This window comes from Miscanthus floridulus, chromosome 5 (genome assembly GCF_019320115.1).
Source record: "Miscanthus floridulus cultivar M001 chromosome 5, ASM1932011v1, whole genome shotgun sequence".
Lineage (NCBI taxonomy): Eukaryota > Viridiplantae > Streptophyta > Magnoliopsida > Poales > Poaceae > Miscanthus > Miscanthus floridulus.
In genome coordinates, this window is record NC_089584.1 from 136141909 (window position 1) to 136159512 (window position 17604).

The 17604-nt window shown below is 50.1% G+C and overlaps 1 protein-coding gene across 2 annotated transcripts; it reads left to right on the forward strand.

Moving 5' to 3' along the window:
- The first annotated feature begins 627 nt into the window (after positions 1-627).
- LOC136453755 (bidirectional sugar transporter SWEET1a-like) lies at positions 628-2818 on the forward strand. 2 transcript variants are annotated; one of them, XM_066454309.1, is made up of 4 exons: positions 628-765; positions 932-1390; positions 1490-1609; positions 2171-2818. In XM_066454309.1, exons 1-4 carry the CDS (start codon positions 715-717, stop codon positions 2396-2398), a joined length of 858 nt encoding a protein of 285 aa, XP_066310406.1. In that variant the 5' UTR covers positions 628-714; the 3' UTR covers positions 2399-2818. The 2 variants fall into 2 exon arrangements, with proteins under 2 accessions (XP_066310406.1, XP_066310407.1); XM_066454310.1 differs by having other exon boundaries at positions 760-839; positions 2171-2816.
- Positions 2819-17604: the final 14786 nt, after the last annotated feature.

A 17604-nucleotide genomic window follows, 5' to 3' on the forward strand; every position in this document is an offset into this window, starting at 1 on the left:
GCAAGACTACGTCTCCTACCTCACACCTTACCTTGCCCTCTCGTCTCCTCTCCTCTCCACCCCTTCCCTTCCCTTCCCTTCCCTTCCCTCTCGTCACGGCTAGGTGGGGAACGCGTGCGCGATGCCCGCGTGGTGACCCCGGGTTCACGCCGTCCACTCGCTATGCGCTGGAAGCAGAGCCGCCGCGGGTGTCTATCCGGGCGCTACATGCCGTTCAGCAAAACTACTCATGTAGCCAAACAAAGAAAACTACACCGATAAAGCGGAGCTGTACGGAGCCTGAATAGAGCTTGATCGGAATCTCATTGGGTCAATCATAAATTCTAGTTGGGCTAAAAAATATGACACAGTAGAGGCCCTTTGTGTTGAGGCCCGAAGAGCGACGGAATCTAACATACCACAGAGAAAGCGGCCCGAACTTCATCGAGAAAATGATGACATGGGACCCACCCAAACTGCAAAAGGCGGCAAGTTAACAGGTTAAGCACGCAGGTCTGGTCACTCACCCAAACTCCGAACGCCCGTTAACCCGTACTCTTCCTTCCGAAGGAAGGAGCCGGCTTCACCCATTCCGCACGCATATAAACCGACGCAACGAACTCCACCCTGTTTCCGTCAAGGAGAACTCCACCCTTGTGACCCCACCGACCAGCGGCCGCGATCCGGACGAGGGGAGGGACCTATCCGTAATTTCGCTAAGGAAACTGGGGGAGAATGCCGATAGACATGCCGCGGCCCGCGGGGGCTCCCCTTCGCTGTCGACACGTGGGGTCCCTCCTCCCGGCGCCGGCGCCACCACTTCCTCACCCACACGCACCGGGACCACCTCGTCGGCGCCGGTGCCTACATCGACGGGGGTGGCACCGTCTACGCCACCCGCCTCACCCTGCACCTCGGCCGCTAATTCCTCACTCTTCGTTCTTCCTTGCAGGCGGCAGCGGCAGCTTCTGCGTCCACGCCGCCGACCGGGCCGCAGGCGATGGCAGAGTTCATCGGCAACGCGATGCCGAACGGTGCGCACAACTTCATCAACATTGGACACTCGGCGGCGCTGGGCTCCCTCGGAGGCTCCGTGTTCGGGCAGGAGCAGTTCGCCAACGCGCAGATGCTGTCCAGGAGCTACGACGGCGAGCCCATCGCGAGGCTGGGGATCAACGGCGGCTACGAGTTCGGGTACTCGACCGCGATGGGCGGGTCTGGCGCTGTCTCTGCCTTGGACCGGCGGGCCAGGCTCCGCATGCTGGGCCTCCTCAGCATCGTCGCCTCCATCTTCACCACCGTGGTGCTCGTCTCGCTGCTGGCCCTCCATGGCAACGCCCGCAAGGTCTTCTGCGGCCTCGCCGCCACCATCTTCTCCATCTGCATGTACGCATCGCCGCTCTCCATCATGGTAAGCAACGATCGATGCTAGCTTGCGACCGGGCGTCCTTGGCTCTTGCTATCCACGACATCAGTTAATTAACAAGCATGTGCTTGTGCGTGTGTGCAGAGGTTGGTGATCAAGACGAAGAGCGTGGAGTTCATGCCGTTCCTGCTCTCCCTGGCCGTGTTCCTGTGCGGCACCTCCTGGTTCATCTACGGCCTCCTCGGCCGCGACCCCTTCGTCAGTGTACGCAGGCTTCTCTCCCTCTCTGATCCTGAACACCGGCCGGCCGTACGCACGTGCCGCGCGCCTGTCGTCCGATGGGTACTTGGAAACGACTGCAGTACTATACTGCACCGCTAGCTGTTGCCATTGAGCATTGAACGCCTCTGGCCAGTACAGTACAGTACCCCCGGGCCGGCGTCGGTTGCCCTTTCGGTGTCCCGCCCAACCAGGCGCACATGCCGATGCCGCTGCCGCTGCCGATGCACGGGCATGGGCGCCAGTAGCGTGGGCGTGGCGGTGGCCACCCACAGGCAGAGGCAGCGCAGGCACAGCGCACGCCGGCGCTGCCGATGGGCCGCCGTGCCCCTGTGCACGCAGGACTATTGGACCAGGCAGAGGAACAGCGCCGCGCTCTTTCTTGTCGCAATGCTAGTAAACAAACTGCACTCCACTTCAGTACACCAACGCGACAAACTACGATGAAATATCTTAGGCCAAGTTTTCCAATTTTTCATCATGAAATATGCCCGTTACTAACGCAGCCACTGCCGCTGCAACCGCGCTGTCTGTGCGTGCGTGCAGATCCTGAACGGGTGCGGGAGCTTCCTGGGCCTGCTGCAGCTCATCCTGTACTTCATCTACCGGAAAAACAAGGGCCCCGCCGCGCCGGCCGGCAAGGGAGAGGCCGCTGCTGCCGCGGACGTCGAGGACGCGAAGAAGGTGGCCGCTGCCGTGGAGCTGGCCACGACCAACAAGGCCGCCGCCGACACCGTCGTCGGCGATAGCAAGGTCGTCGCCAGCCAGGTGTAGGCGGCTGCATGCGCGCGTGTGCGGATGAAGCGGTCGAGGCTTTGCTGGTTGGGATGATGAACAGCCTAAAAATGAGGCTGCCTACTGAATTATTAGTTTGTCGGTGAATCGGATTGGTGTTGATTTCTATGGTGTTTTTTACGTTTGTCACTCTGATCTCGATCTCTCTCCCGGAGGCTCCCCTAACAATGTAGCTTCTGGAACAGAGCTGTGTCACAGAGCTCTCGAGTTGTGTCTCTGCAAAGTGTGAATTTCTTTTGCTCCATCTCTCTCCTTCTCTGGCTCTCTCCAACTGCTTATCTACCCCAATTTCTCTAGAAATGTATTAAACTATCTGAGAAATTGATACTGTGCGTAAGCAATCGGTCTGTTCGCTGGTTGGTTTCTGGGCTGGTTTGGGCTGGCTGGTGCTGATTTATTGTGAGAGGAAGATACTGTTGGCTAGCTGGTTTGGGCTGGCTGAAACCAACAAGCGAACATGCTGAATATGTATCTTTTACGTGCACGGTGAAACCCTGAACCCTGAGTTATCACAGTAATTCTGGAGTGTGTGCTTAGCACGCACTTTAGTGAAGAGGTTATCAGACCTCCACCTGTGTGGAAAAGATGATTGCCTCACACTCTCTCAAGGTTCTTTTAAGACCATTGTCCTGTTTGGTAGAGCTTCTCTAATAGCTTTAGGAGCTGGTTTTTGCTAAACATGTAAAACAACAGTTTTTAAGTAAAACTATTTAAAATTCAGTGCCGGGTACCATAGAACGGGGTACCCCAAGCGTACACCAAAAGAGTCACTTCAATCCCATCAACAACGAAGCCAGAAGGTAAGCCATGGGTTCATCACCGGCTCTCCGCCTCGCCTGAGGCCTCGCACGGGAGGTCTCGGCGCCCTGACGAAATCTCCGCCTCGCGCGAGGCCTCTCGCGAAAGGCCTCGGCAAGGAGCCCAATCTCCGTCTCGCCCGAGGCCCCGTGCGTACAGCCTCGAATGAGACAGCTATTCTCCGTATCGATCGAGGCTGGCTTGTCAATAACCCGTCGCTCCCGCCTCGACCGGTCTTCCCGACAACATGTCACGTCCTATTAATGCGTCAACCACTCCCGCGATCTCAGCCGGACGGCGTCTCGACACCACGGAGTGGCCGACGGGACAAGAAGTCGCATCAACACCATACCGGCTGAGACAGGGCGCGACGAGGATTACCGGCCATTGTATTCTGGCGCTGTGCCCACGATCAGCGCCCGCACTGTGCCCCGCAATCCCCGCCCCGAAGACAACGCGGCATGGGAAGTCTGGCCCGGGTCATCATCGCCTCCGAACCAGTGTATCGGATCGACCGCTCCCTCCAGGCCTCGGCACTCTACGCCAGGGTCTCGGCTATCTCGGGATTCACGTCTGCCGAGACCCCCCACCGCGGTTCGGCCTCGGCACCAACCGAGCCTCGGCCTCGCGCGCAGTCAATCCACAGCGACCCACACGCTGACCGCCGCACCAGCTCCGAGGCAGCCCTGGAGCTCCCATGACGCACAGGATCGGATGTGACCAGCACGTCGCCCCAGCGCTCCAAGGACGGACCACTCCGACGACTACACCGCCACAGGAACAGGCTACAGGGCTCGGACACGCCGCCTCTGTTCGCACGACGCCGTATAGTTAGCACATGTACTACCCTTGTCCTCCCTTCAAACTATAAAAGGAAAGGACTTGGGTCATTTCTAGGGGGGCGAGGGGGCACTCACGAAGAGCAACACCCTGTAACACGCACCTTTCCCTGCCGCCTGAGAGCAACGTCTCAAGCAGCCCACATCACTTCCCACCGAGACCTGGGACTAGCTCCCTCTCTCATAGTGCTTGTAACCCCCTACTACAAGCACTTCGGTGCAAGGAATACAAGATCGATCTCTCAGACTGGACGTAGGGCACCAATTGCCTAAACCAGTATAAGCCTTGTGTCTCTTTGCATCACCATCCGGGATTGGGAACACACAGAACAAATTCACTAGTTGGTTGAGGATCCCCCGGTCCAAAACACCGACAGTTGGCGCGCGCGGGTAGGGGCCTCTGCGTGTCAGTTTCGTCATCCCAACAAGTTCCGGATGGCAGACCTCGTACGACCGCTGCGTCTCGGCACGGTGGTCTGGTTTAGGAGCCTGGAGTTCATGTCTCTAGGCCATGAGTACGACATGGTACTCCTCACACCCCGAGCCCCGCCTGCCGATGATGACGTCACGCACTGGCAGCCCAGGCGCAGGCGGCGCTCGGGCTGCCGCTCTCGCCGTGCTCGCCAGGCACGATGCGAGCAGGATCACCCTGATGTTATGCAAACCCAGGGTGACTCGCCGCTCTCCGCCGGTGTCCTATGACCAGCTGTTGGCGCAGGGTCCCTGGTTGGGGATCTGTCTAGCCTAGGCCTGGACAAGGGGAAAACGCCGGTGGTACCCGGCGACGCCCCGTCATCAAGCTCCGCCCCACCACTCCCTGAGGAGCCAACTCCGGCGGAACAGAGCCAGGAGACGGCACCATCTACATACCCCTTCGGGTTGAGAAATGTCGCCGCCTCTTATGCTCGCGCTTATGCTTCCACTCACGCGGATCTCTCGGAGCGCCGCTAGTGCTTCATTTTTGACTTCGACACCACCGCGTCGATCCACACCCACGCCGACTCCTCGGAGGAGGACGAGGCATGGGCCGGAGCGGATTTCTCCAACCTCCACGATAGCGAAACCATGCGTCGCTTCTTGGCCGCAAGTGATTATTGCTTTGGCTACTCCGCGTGAGTGCTTCCACGTTGGACTTGGGATGCCAAGCACGAGCGACGAGGACGAGGGGGTAGGCAACCTGTCGCACCCAATTTTGCAAAGCAAAACCAAGTACTCATATATGTGCGCCCAGGATATCCAAACACACACATATATCACAAATTGCAATAGTATCAAAGTAAAGTACTTATTACATCGCATATCTCATCATAAAGTTAAATACAAAGTTTGCTCGAAGGCAATATTATTACAAACACAGCGGAAAAACTAGCCCAACTGCCACAGGGACTCCGACTGGTGAACGTCTTCCTAGTAGTCCTGGACATCCTCCGGAAACTCTTCATATATCTGTTACCCATCCGGGATTTTCATTGGATGTAAAGCAAGTGTAAGCTCACCATGCTTAGCAAGTATGACAAAGGGATCTATGAGGCTCAAATAGGCTTGACACTGTTTGACTGCGGTTCGCAATTTTAGTTGATCAATTTTTAGCAACCTGAATTACTACTTTAATGAACAGTCCCAATTCCCAAGTGGTATTAAAGTATCATCAAGCTTTATCTCATAACCCATCCATCCATCATCCACAGTAACCACTAATCTCGAAGGATCCAGACCGCTCGTATCCGTGAGCACGGCTGTTATAACAGGTTAATTATTTCTGCAGAAATTGTACATCTTTACCCACCGAGCCGTGATTCCCAATGCCGGGGTTCGCGAGACCCACTACACCTCTTCCCAGGAAGTGTGGCAGAGTTTCACTATGAAACCCTTAGCTAGTTGCACTAACAGATCGTAGCTACAAAGGAATGGCACACGTGGGCATCGCAGCACGGTGCACACCCTAACAGAAAAAGGAAAGATACCCTCTTACCCCTTACTGGAGCTACAGACGAGCTAGTACAAACTAGATAATAGGTTAAAGTCAGAGCCATTTGACACTCGGGGTTGTACGGTCCCTCCTGGGTTGCCGCTTCAGGATAAAGTCCTTATGGAGAGGCACTAGAGTACTCAACCCCATACTCCAGCCCCCTATCTGTTGATAAAAAGTTCCATTTTATCACATTGCATATAGTCTTTAAATATGTTTAATAATTACTTCATGTTAAGCGCTGCAGCATCTATCAAAATGCCTACCCAATAAACCCAGGTATCAAGGATATATGGTACAATGAATCATCTAGGTAAAGTCCTTAAAGGCAATTCAAATTAAACTCATGCATGAATGTAAGTGGTAGTAGTTCATAGGTAACAAGGGGCCTTTGGTACACTTGCCTTCCTCAAAGTCGTCCTAGGAGTACTGCTGATCCTGCTGGGGGTCCTCAGTCACCTCGAATGGCTCACCCTCTAATCGTGATCCAATCATCAATCAAGCATCATTCAAATCATTACATGCATACAAGATAGAACTCTATTAGAATAGTACACCAAACAGTGAAAACATATGTTGAAAAGCTTACAGATCTGTTCTACGCATTTCTACGAACACATGAGCGAAAGAATCACTCAAATCGGACTTAAAACGTGAAAGTTATGCATGAAATAAGATGTAATGGCAATTCTGTAAATAAACTAACCTATTTTCGAATTAAAATAATTAAAAATCTGAATTTAAATGAAATCTGGACCGGGCATACTATTTCTGGAAACTTCAGGGACTTGAACGAATAAAAACAGGACTAAATAAAAATTAGTTTGAACTGGACTGGACCGCGGGTTGATTACTGGAAAAAGCGGGGGCTTTTCTGCAAAACACGCTCGGTTGACTGGGGTTTGACCCGACGACTGACCGGGGCTGCTGACTCATCGACACGCGGCGGCTGTTCATTGGGCGCGGTGCACCACGCGGGCGTGGGCGCGCTGACGCGGCACGGTGCGCCGGGTCCATGAGTCTACGGTGGACCGGCCACTTAAACCCAACCGGTACCTAATCCTGGCCATCCACGCTAGATCCAACGGCGCAGGGTGAAAACCGGGCGGTGGCTCGCCGAGGAAGAAAGAGAGGCCGGCGGCGCCATGGCCGGTGCGACTGGACCTTGGGCTACGGCTTCCTAGGGCGCCAAAGCAAGATCTGAGGGCACGGGAAGGCGGAGGGGCTCACCGTGAGTCGCCTAGAGGGGAACGCGGTGTCCAGGAAGGCTCCGAGGCTGGTCGTCGACGGTGGCCGTGAGCTGGAGAGAGAAGAGGTGCGCGGGTGAGGGTGTAGCCGGGCAAAACAACGCCAAAACGCGAAATGGGGAGTACCTACGGGCGCGGGGAGGTCCGGCGGTGCTTCGGGTGGCCTTGGCGTCGGCGTTCGCGCTCGGGAGAGGGGGGGGTTCTCACCGGCGGCGGTAGCTCACGGTAGCGGGCAAAGATGGAGAAGGGCTGAGGGGAGGCTCGGCCTTTATAGGCGGGCGGCTGCGGCAAGAAAGGAAGGGAAGCAGGGAGGGGTTCGGCACCTTCCAAACGGGCGCCGGTGGCTTTCCATCGGTGCCGCACCATGGCCAGGCAAAAGAAGGAAGGGGAGCGCCGGGGAAGGAAGGTGGACGATGCGGCTGACGCGTGGGTCCAGACGCGCAGCGAGAAAGAAGGGCAAGGCGCTTGCGGGTGAAGCCGAGGCGGGCCGCGGCCGAGCTGGCTGCGCTGGTGGGCTGGCTCAGCGGTGAAGGCCGGCCGAGTTGACTGCGTGCGCACGGGTGGCAAACTGGGCCGCGCGGGGTGCGGGCTAGCGCGTCAGCGTGGAGCAATCGCTGGTGGGCCGCGCCAGGCAAGGCAGGCCGCGGGAGGAGGAGGGAGAAGAAGGCCGGGCTGGCTAGGTTGGGCCAGAAGGTGACTTTCTTATTTTTTTTTCCAAATCAAATGTTTATCAAATTCTATTTTCTCCATTTTCATTTTTAAGCCAAATTCAAATAAGTTTTGAATGCAAACTTCAAATCATCTAGCCCTACACTCAATCAAAATCCATATGACTCGGCATGAATGCAACAAACAAGTTTCTAAACTTATAGTTTATTTTATTTATTCAAATATTTATTATTTGGTCTATGTTAGAAATACCTAGAAAATGTATAAATAGGGCAAGAATTTAATAGTTAATTTGCAGTAGAATTTTGGGTGTTACAAACCTATCCCCCTTAGGATGAATCTCGTCCTCGAGATTCGGATGGTTCAAAGAGATTGGGATAGTCAGTTCTCAGATCTTCCTCTCTTTCCCACGTTGCCTCATCCACTGAGTGTCTGTTCCACTGAACCTTGGACATTCTTATTATTTTGCTCCTTATGATTCTCTCCGCTGTTTCCAGGATTCTTACTGGATATTCTTTGTATGATAGATCCCCTCGGATATTAGTTCTTCCAAAGGTAGTTGTTCCTCAGGTACTCTCAAACATTTCTTAAGTTGTGACACATGAAAAACATCATGAACACCTGAGAGCTGCTCTGGTAACTCTAACTGGTAAGCAACTTCTCCTCTCCTGTTAATGATCTTGAATGGTCCCACATACCTGGGTGACAACTTTCCCTTGGTATGGAATCTCTTTACTCCTTTCATAGGTGAAACTTTGAGATAGACAAAATCACCAATTTCAAATGCCAAATCTCTTCTTCTTGTGTCCGCATAGCTTTTCTGTCGGGGCTATGCAACCTTTAGGTTTTGCCTTATTGTTTGCACTTGTTTTTTCTGCCAGTTGCAAAACATCTGGTCCAAAGACTTGGCTTTCCCCCGTTTGATTCCAAAACAATGGTGTTCTGCACTTTCTGCCATACAATGCCTCAAACGGTGCCATCTTAAGACTCTTTTGGTAGCTATTATTGTAGGAGAATTCGGCATAAGGTAAACTCTTATCCCAACTTGTCCCATACTACAGAGCACAAGCTCTTAGCATATCCTCTAAGATCTGATTTGTCCTTTCGGTCTGTCCATCTGTTTGAGGATGGTAAGCTGAGCTGAAGTTCAACTTCGTATCCATTGACTCATGCAATTTCTGCCAAAAATGTGATGTGAACTATGTACCCCTATCCGAAACAATCTTCTTTGGTACACCATGTAAACATACAATCCTTTCCATATATAACTCTGCTAACTTTGCACTCGAATAAGTTACCTTGACCGAAATGAAATGGGCCACTTTTGTCAGACGGTCAACAATCACCCAGATAGAGTCAAATCCTCTCTGTGTACGGGGTAATCCAACTATAAAGTCCATTCCAACTTCTTCCCATTTCCACTCGGGTATCTTCATAGGCTGTAGTAAACCTGCTGGCCTCTGATGTTCTGCTTTCACTCTTTGGCACGTGTCACATATAGCCACATGTTCTGCTACGTCTCTCTTTAGTCCATACCACCAGTACCTCTCTTTAAGATCAAGATACATTTTAGTACTTCCTGGGTGTATGGAATAGGCTGAGTCATGAGCTTCCCTCAAGATAGACTCCCTAATAGATTTTACTTCTAGCACACAAATCCTTTTACCGAACCATACTATCCCTTGATCATCCATATGGAATCCTAGGGCTTTACCAATCACTATACGCTCTGCAATATCCTTGATCCTCTCATCACCCAACTGTCCTTTACGAATCTCTTGTTCCAGAGTGGATTCTACCTCTAACTCTATGGTGTTGGCCACAATACCCAAATTCAAGTATTTGAACTCCTCACACAACTCTTCAGGTAGTTGAGTTGTATAGGCCATGTTCACATAACTCCTTCTACTCAAGGCATCTGCTACAACGTTAGCCTTTCCCGGGTGATAGTGGATATCCAAATCATAATCCTTGATTAACTCGAGCCATCTACGCTGCCTCAGATTCAGATCTGACTGTGTGAATATATACTTTAGACTCTTATGGTCCGTATAAATCTCACACTTATGACCAATCAGGTAGTGCCTCCATATCTTAAGAGCATGCACCACAGCTGCCAATTCTAGATCATGAGTCGGATAATTTAGCTCATGTTTTCTCAGCTGTCTAGATGCGTAGGCAACAACTCTGCCTTCTTGCATAAGAACACCTCCTAGACCTTGCCGTGAGGCATCACAATAGATAGAGAAACTTTTGGTGAGATCAGGTAAGATGAGCACTGGAGCAGAAGTCAGTCTCTTCTTCAATTTCTCAAAACTATCCTGGCATTGTTTAGTCCATATAAATTTGGCATTCTTCTCTAACAACGTAGTCATGGGCTTGGCTAACTTAGAGAATCCCTCGATGAATCTCCTATAATACCCAGCCATACCTAGGAAACTCCAAATCTCACTAACATCCTTAGGTGGCTTCCAACTCAACACATCTCTAACCTTCTTGGGATCTACTGCTACTCCTCCATTAGAGATTATGTGACCAAGGAAAGATACTTCTTTTAGCCAGAACTCACATTTGCTGAACTTGGCATAAAGTTGATGTTCTCTAAGCTTTTGCAACACCAATCTCAAATGTCCTTTATGTTCTTCTTCATTCTTAGAATACACTAGTATGTCATCAATGAACACGATGACAAACTTATCAAGGTACTCCATGAATACTTTATTCATCAGATACATGAAGTAGGCAGGTGCATTAGTCAGACCAAAAGACATAACTGTGAACTCATACAGTCCATAGTGGGTCACAAAGGCGGTCTTGGGGATGTCAGTACGCCTTATCCTCAACTGATGGTATCTAGATCGAAGATGAATCTTGGAAAACACACAAGCCCCTTTCAATTGGTCAAATAGGTCATCAATTCTAGGCAATGGGTACTTGTTCTTAATTGTGACCTCATTAAGTGACCTGTAGTCTATGCACATCCTTTGTGTACCATCCTTCTTTTCTACAAACAGTACTGGTGCACCCCATGGTGATGAACTAGGTTGAACATAACCCTTATCTAACAATTCCCTTAGTTGTTTCTTAAGTTCTGCTAATTCATTCACTCCCATTCTATAGGGTCTCTTAGCTATGGGTGCAGTTCCAGGTAAAAGTTCAATTATAAACTTGATGTCTCGGTCAGGTGGCATACCTGGTAATTCCTCAGGGAAGACATCCGGGTACTCATTTGCTATCCTTATATCTTCTAAGGTTGTGCCCTCCAACTGATTAACCCGACAGATTTCTGTAGCAAACTGAGTTGCCACAAACACCACTTCTTCTCCAGTTGAAGTGATAAGATTCACCGAGCTATTACCACAATTAATAACTGCTTTCTGCAACCTTAGCCAATCCATACCCAAGATGACATCGATACCGGTGGAATTTATGACTACAAGATTTGCTTGAAATTCTACCCCCCTTATGCTGAGACTAGCAGCTAAGCATATCCACTCTGCTTTCATTACCCCACCAGGTGAGCTTACTAACATGTGTTTCTTCATAACACTTACTGGAATACCATGCTTCTTTATGAATGTATATGTTATGAAGGAATACGAAGCACCAGAATCAAAAAGTACTGTAGCTGAGTTTGAGTTGACCGGAAACGTACCGATCACCACATCCGGTGCCTCCTGAGCTGTTTCAGCAGTAACATGGTTCACCTTTCCCCAAACGTAGTTCTGTTGTGAGTTAGTCTTCTTGGGGCATCTATTGGAGTAATGTCCCAGCTCTCCACAATTGAAGCACTTGTTGTCATTAACTGCATTTGGCGCTTTTGGTGCGCCATTCCTCTGCGGAGCATTGAGGGCATTATTTCTCACTGGTACATTATTGGGTTGCTGCTGGCGCTGAGCTGGTGCCCTGTACTGCTGTTGCTACTGTTGTGCACACTGCTGCTACTGGTTGCGGTTGGGACCTGTCTGACCTTGATAGCGCTGCTGAGGTTGAGTTTGTTGAGGGTTGGTACGGAAGCGAGAGTTGCTCCCAGATTGCTGTCCTTGAAATTTTCTCTTCTTGTCCTCCATCTGGCGGCGCTTGTTCTCAATTACTAAAGCTTTGTCCACCAGCTGCTAGAAGTTAGCAAAGGTATGGGACAACAGCTGGTACTGGAGACCATCATTCAAGCCCTCCATAAACAGCTCCTGCCACTTTCCATCCTCGTCTACCTCAGTAGGTGCATACCGTGACAATTGTATAAACTTGTCACGATATTCAGCAACAGTCATGCCCCCCTGCTTGAGAGCCAAGAACTCCTTCTTCTTCAGCTTCATCAGTCCTGCAGGCACGTGATGAGTGCGAAAGGCACTATGGAACTCAGCCCAAGTGATGGGATTAGCTTTGGTGCGGCCGAAGCGGAATGAGTCCCACCAATCCTATGCAGCTCCCTGCAACTGTCCAGAAGCATATAAAACTTTCTCCCTATCATCACATTGGGCAATCTCCAGTTGCCTCTCAATGGCACGTAGCCAATCATCAGCTTGGAGTGGATCGGCAGAGTGCTTGAATACAGGTGGGTGTCCTTTCAAAAACTCTCCCCTCTTATCCCTCACATGAGGGGGTGCATTCACATTCCCTTGCCCCATGTTCTGCATGTTCTGGGCCATCTGCTGAAGCAACTGGGTCTGCATCATCATCAGCTGCTCCATGGAGATTGGGGGTGGTGGTGGCGGTTCCTCGCCTCCCTGGTTGTTCCTCCTGGTGTTCACCATCTGTAGAGGCATCATATAAGTTTCACATGTCCAAGCATATAACTCTTACAAGATACTGGTGTAACAAGAGTAGGTGTAGACAAGAGATATATGTAGGGTATGCAAGAAGATATTTGTTCTGAACTTTTCCAGCGAGTTGGATAACAGCAGTGCTGTAAAATGAGCATATCTCACTCTTTGTTTATCATATGATTGCGTAGCATACATTTCTGGAAAGCTTATGAAATTCTCTACAACTTTTGTTTAGAACACTTTTTCAGATTCCAACGTTTACTTAGTCAAATTCAGACGATAAGAAGTACTGTTCCGGAATCCTGACAGCACAGAAACCTCGACTTACAACAGCTGTATCTCACAATTTATAATAGCTATTGAGGTGATTCCAGAGCCAGAAGAAAGACGTTGAAGTCTACTTATCTCCATAAAAATTTTATGACCTTTGAGTATCTAGATTATGAGATATGAACTGATAAAGATAGACTATTCCGAAAGATACAGAATGGACAGCATGATAAAACGAAACCCAACTATTTATTCATAATATCCTTAAACCTTAACCTTAACTAAATGACCGTGGACATGCCCACAAGTCATCACAATCATATCAAAGATCCAAATCAAACATTATTCATATTGATAAACATCCAACCATGCAACTAACACTTGTCCAACCATTAAAAGAAAGAAACTAAATACTCTCTCGCGTAGCTACGCGTGCTTATTACATATTTTTAAGACTCTCCTATGGGTACGGGTCGATGGTGGTGCTGGTGCTGGGGTCTCTAGACTCTCCTCTGGTCCTCGGGGGTGACTGAGCGGGTACTCCTGAATCTTCCACATCTGGACCTCCTAGCTGCTGCTTCAGTGTAGCGTTCTCACGAGCCAGCTGCATGTAGGCCCTCCCCATGACATCGAGCTCATCCAGGGCCTGATCCAAGTCAGTGTGGGTCTCAGCCAAGCACAACAGGGTAGGCCTCAGCCTCAGGTTCGCCTCTCCAAGTGGTGTAGCGATGTTGCACGTAGACTGTCCGCTCCGACGGCGGGGAAGATAGCGGTCATCCTCCCAGGCGATGTCGTCGAAGTGACGGTCGCGGTTGACCATCAACGCCTGTCGAGCTGCATCCCTGATGACGGCCGCACATGTGAGCCGTGCAGTGGTGGCACGGTGGATGTAGCGCACCCGAGTCCCCTCTCGGATGTACACTTCTGTCTCCTAGAAGCCGGTGTAGTCGGGGTGGGTCCAATGCTCCGTCCTGTACTGAACAGTGCCTCCAGGGTGGTAGCGATGCACAAGTGCGAGAAGCCTAGGGTGGTAGTAGCCATCACCCTCCAAGTCGTAGTGGATCTCCGCAGTCCATCCCTGAGCCAACGGTGCATTGTGATCATCATCATTGTCATCATCCCCATCATCTCCACCGTCTTCATCGTCTCCACCATCTCCACCGTCTCCACCATTACCATCATCACCTCCATCAGCATCAGAATCATCAGAACCATCTCCATCATCGGGGTCACCTGCTCCCTCCTGGCCACCTTGTTCCTGTACTTCCTTGGGATCTTCCTCAGACTCCTCTATCTCAATGGGTCCCTCGAACATGGGTCCCTCCTCTGTTTCTTCATCCATCGGATCCTCCAACAAGTCCTCCAGAGGTTCCCCCATGGGTACCTCCACAGGTGGTTCCTCCTCTTGGTTCCTTAGAGCCTCCACAAGGTGTGCCGGGACACGCTTGCCCAAAGTGAACCTGGTCCTCCTAGTGGGCATCAGAATGGTCCTCTTGCGCGGGGTCTGCTTGGTACGGGCCATCTACAAGAATGAAAAGGTTGAGTATTAGAACAAAATAATTTTGGCAACAGATAAAGAACAGAATATAAGCAAAAATTTTATAGCAAAGTAAAAGTAGTAAAATAAAGATAATGAAATCCTAAAAACGTCCATTTCTATCTAGGTTGTTCGTCCTACAGTCAGTTATAGCTCTGATACCAATTTGTCGCACCCAATTTTGCAAAGCAAAACCAAGTACTCATATATGTGCGCCCAGGATGTCCAAACACACACATATATCACAAATTGCAATAGTATCAAAGTAAAGTACTTATTACATCGCATATCTCATCATAAAGTTAAATACAAAGTTTGCTCGAAGGCAATATTATTACAAACACAGCGGAAAAACTAGCCCAACTGCCACAGGGACTCCGACTGGTGAACGTCTTCCTAGTAGTCCTGGACATCCTTTGGAAACTCTTCATATCCATTATCTGTTACCCATCCGGGATTTTCATTGGATGTAAAGCAAGTGTAAGCTCACCATGCTTAGCAAGTATGACAAAGGGATCTATGAGGCTCAAATAGGCTTGACACTGTTTGACTGCGGTTCGCAATTTTAGTTGATCAATTTTTAGCAACCTGAATTACTACTTTAATGAACAGTCCCAATTCCCAAGTGGTATTAAAGTATCATCAAGCTTTATCTCATAACCCATCCATCCATCATCCACAGTAACCACTAATCTTGAAGGATCTAGACCGCTCGTATCCGTGAGCACGGCTATTATAACAGGTTAATTATTTCTGCAGAAATTGTACATCTTTACCCACCGAGCCGTGATTCCCAATGCCGAGGTTCGCGAGACCCACTACACCTCTTCCTAGGAAGTGTGGCAGAGTTTCACTATGAAACCCTTAGCTAGTTGCACTAACAGATCGTAGCTACAAAGGAATGGCACACATGGGCATCGCAGCACGGTGCACACCCTAACAGAAAAAGGAAAGATACCCTCTTACCCCTTACTGGAGCTATAGACGAGCTAGTACAAACTAAATAATAGGTTAAAGTCAGAGCCATTTGACACTCGGGGTTGTACGGTCCCTCCTGGGTTGCTGCTTCAGGATAAAGTCCTTATGGAGAGGCACTAGAGTACTCAACCCCGTACTCCAGCCCCCTATCTGTTGCTAAAAAGTTCCATTTTATCACATTGCATATAGTCTTTAAATATGTTTAACAATTACTTCATGTTAAGCGCTGCAGCATCTATCAAAATGCCTACCCAATAAACCCAGGTATCAAGGATATGTGGTACAATGAATCATCTAGGTAAAGTCCTTAAAGGCAATTCAAATTAAACTCATGCATGAATGTAAGTGGTAGTAGTTCATAGGTAACAAGGGGCCTTTGGTACACTTGCCTTCCTCAAAGTCGTCCTGGGAGTACTGCTGATCCTGCTGGGGGTCCTCAGTCACCTCGAATGGCTCACCCTCTAATCGTGATCCAATCATCAATCAAGCATCATTCAAATCATTACATGCATACAAGATAGAACTCTATTAGAACAGTACACCAAACAGTGAAAACATATGTTGAAAAGCTTACAGATCTGTTCTACGCATTTCTATGAACACATGAGCGAAAGAATCACTCAAATCGGACTTAAAACATGAAAGTTATGCATGAAATAAGATGTAATGGCAATTCTATAAATAAACTAACCTATTTTCGAATTAAAATAATTAAAAATCTGAATTTAAATGAAATCTGGACCGGGCATACTATTTCTGGAAACTTCAGGGACTTGAACGAATAAAAATAGGACTAAATAAAAATTAGTTTGAACTGGACTGGACCGTGGGTTGATTACTGGAAAAGCGGGGGCTTTTCTGCAAAACGCGCTTGGTTGACTGGGGTTTGACCCGATGACTGACCGGGGCTGCTGACTCATCGACACGCGGCGACTGTTCATTGGGCGCGGTGCACCACGCGGGCGTGGGCGCGCTGACGCGGCACGGTGCGCCGGGTCCACGAGTCTACGGTGGACCGGCCACTTAAACCCAACCGGTACCTAATCCTGGCCATCCATGCTAGATCCAACGCCAAAATGCGAAATGGGGAGTACCTACGGGCGCGGGGAGGTCCGGTGGTGCTTCGGGTGGCCTTGGCGTCAGCGTTCGTGCTCGGGAGAGGGGGGGCTTCTCACCAGCGGCGGTAGCTCATGGTAGCGGGCAAAGATGGAGAAGGGCTAAGGGGAGGCTCGGCCTTTATAGGCGGGCGGCTATGGTAAGAAAGGAAGGGAAGCAGGGAGGGGTTCGGCACCTTCCAAATGGGCGCCGGTGGCTTTCCATCGGTGCCGCGCCATGGCCGGGCAAAAGAAGGAAGGGGAGCGCCGAGGAAGGAAGGTGGACGACGCGGCTGACGCGTGGGTCCAGATGCGTAGCGAGAAAGAAGCGCAAGGCGCTTGCGGGTGAAGCCGAGGCGGGCCGCGGCCGAGCTGGCTACGCTGGTGGGCTGGCTCAGCGGTGAAGGCCGGCCGAGTTGACTGCGCTCGCGCAGGTGGCAAACTGGGCCGCGCGGGGTGCGGGCCAGCGCGTCAGCGTGGAGCAATCGCCGGTGGGCCGCGCCAGGCAAGGCAGGCCGCGGGAGGAGGAGGGAGAAGAAGGCCGGGCTGGCTGGGTTGGGCCAGAAGGTGACTTTCTTTTTTTTTCCAAATCAAATGTTTATCAAATTCTATTTTCTCCATTTTCATTTTTAAGCCAAATTCAAATAAGTTTTGAATGCAAACTTCAAATCATCTAGCCCTACACTCAATCAAAATCCATATGACTCGGCATGAATGCAACAAACAAGTTTCTAAACTTATAGTTTATTTTATTTATTCAAATATTTATTATTTGGTCTATGTTAGAAATACCTAGAAAATGTATAAATAGGGCAAGAATTTAATAGTTAATTTGCAGTAGAATTTTGGGTGTTACACAACCGCAGTCCGCTTCATCAGGGAACAGGCGATGCCACGCCTTCACGCATTATCCGACCGGTAGCACGGAACGAGAACCTTGCCCTCGGACAATTTTGACGCCCGGACCTAGAGCAGCCCCGCGAGCTTCAGGCCAAGGTTGAGCAAGATCGACTCCTTC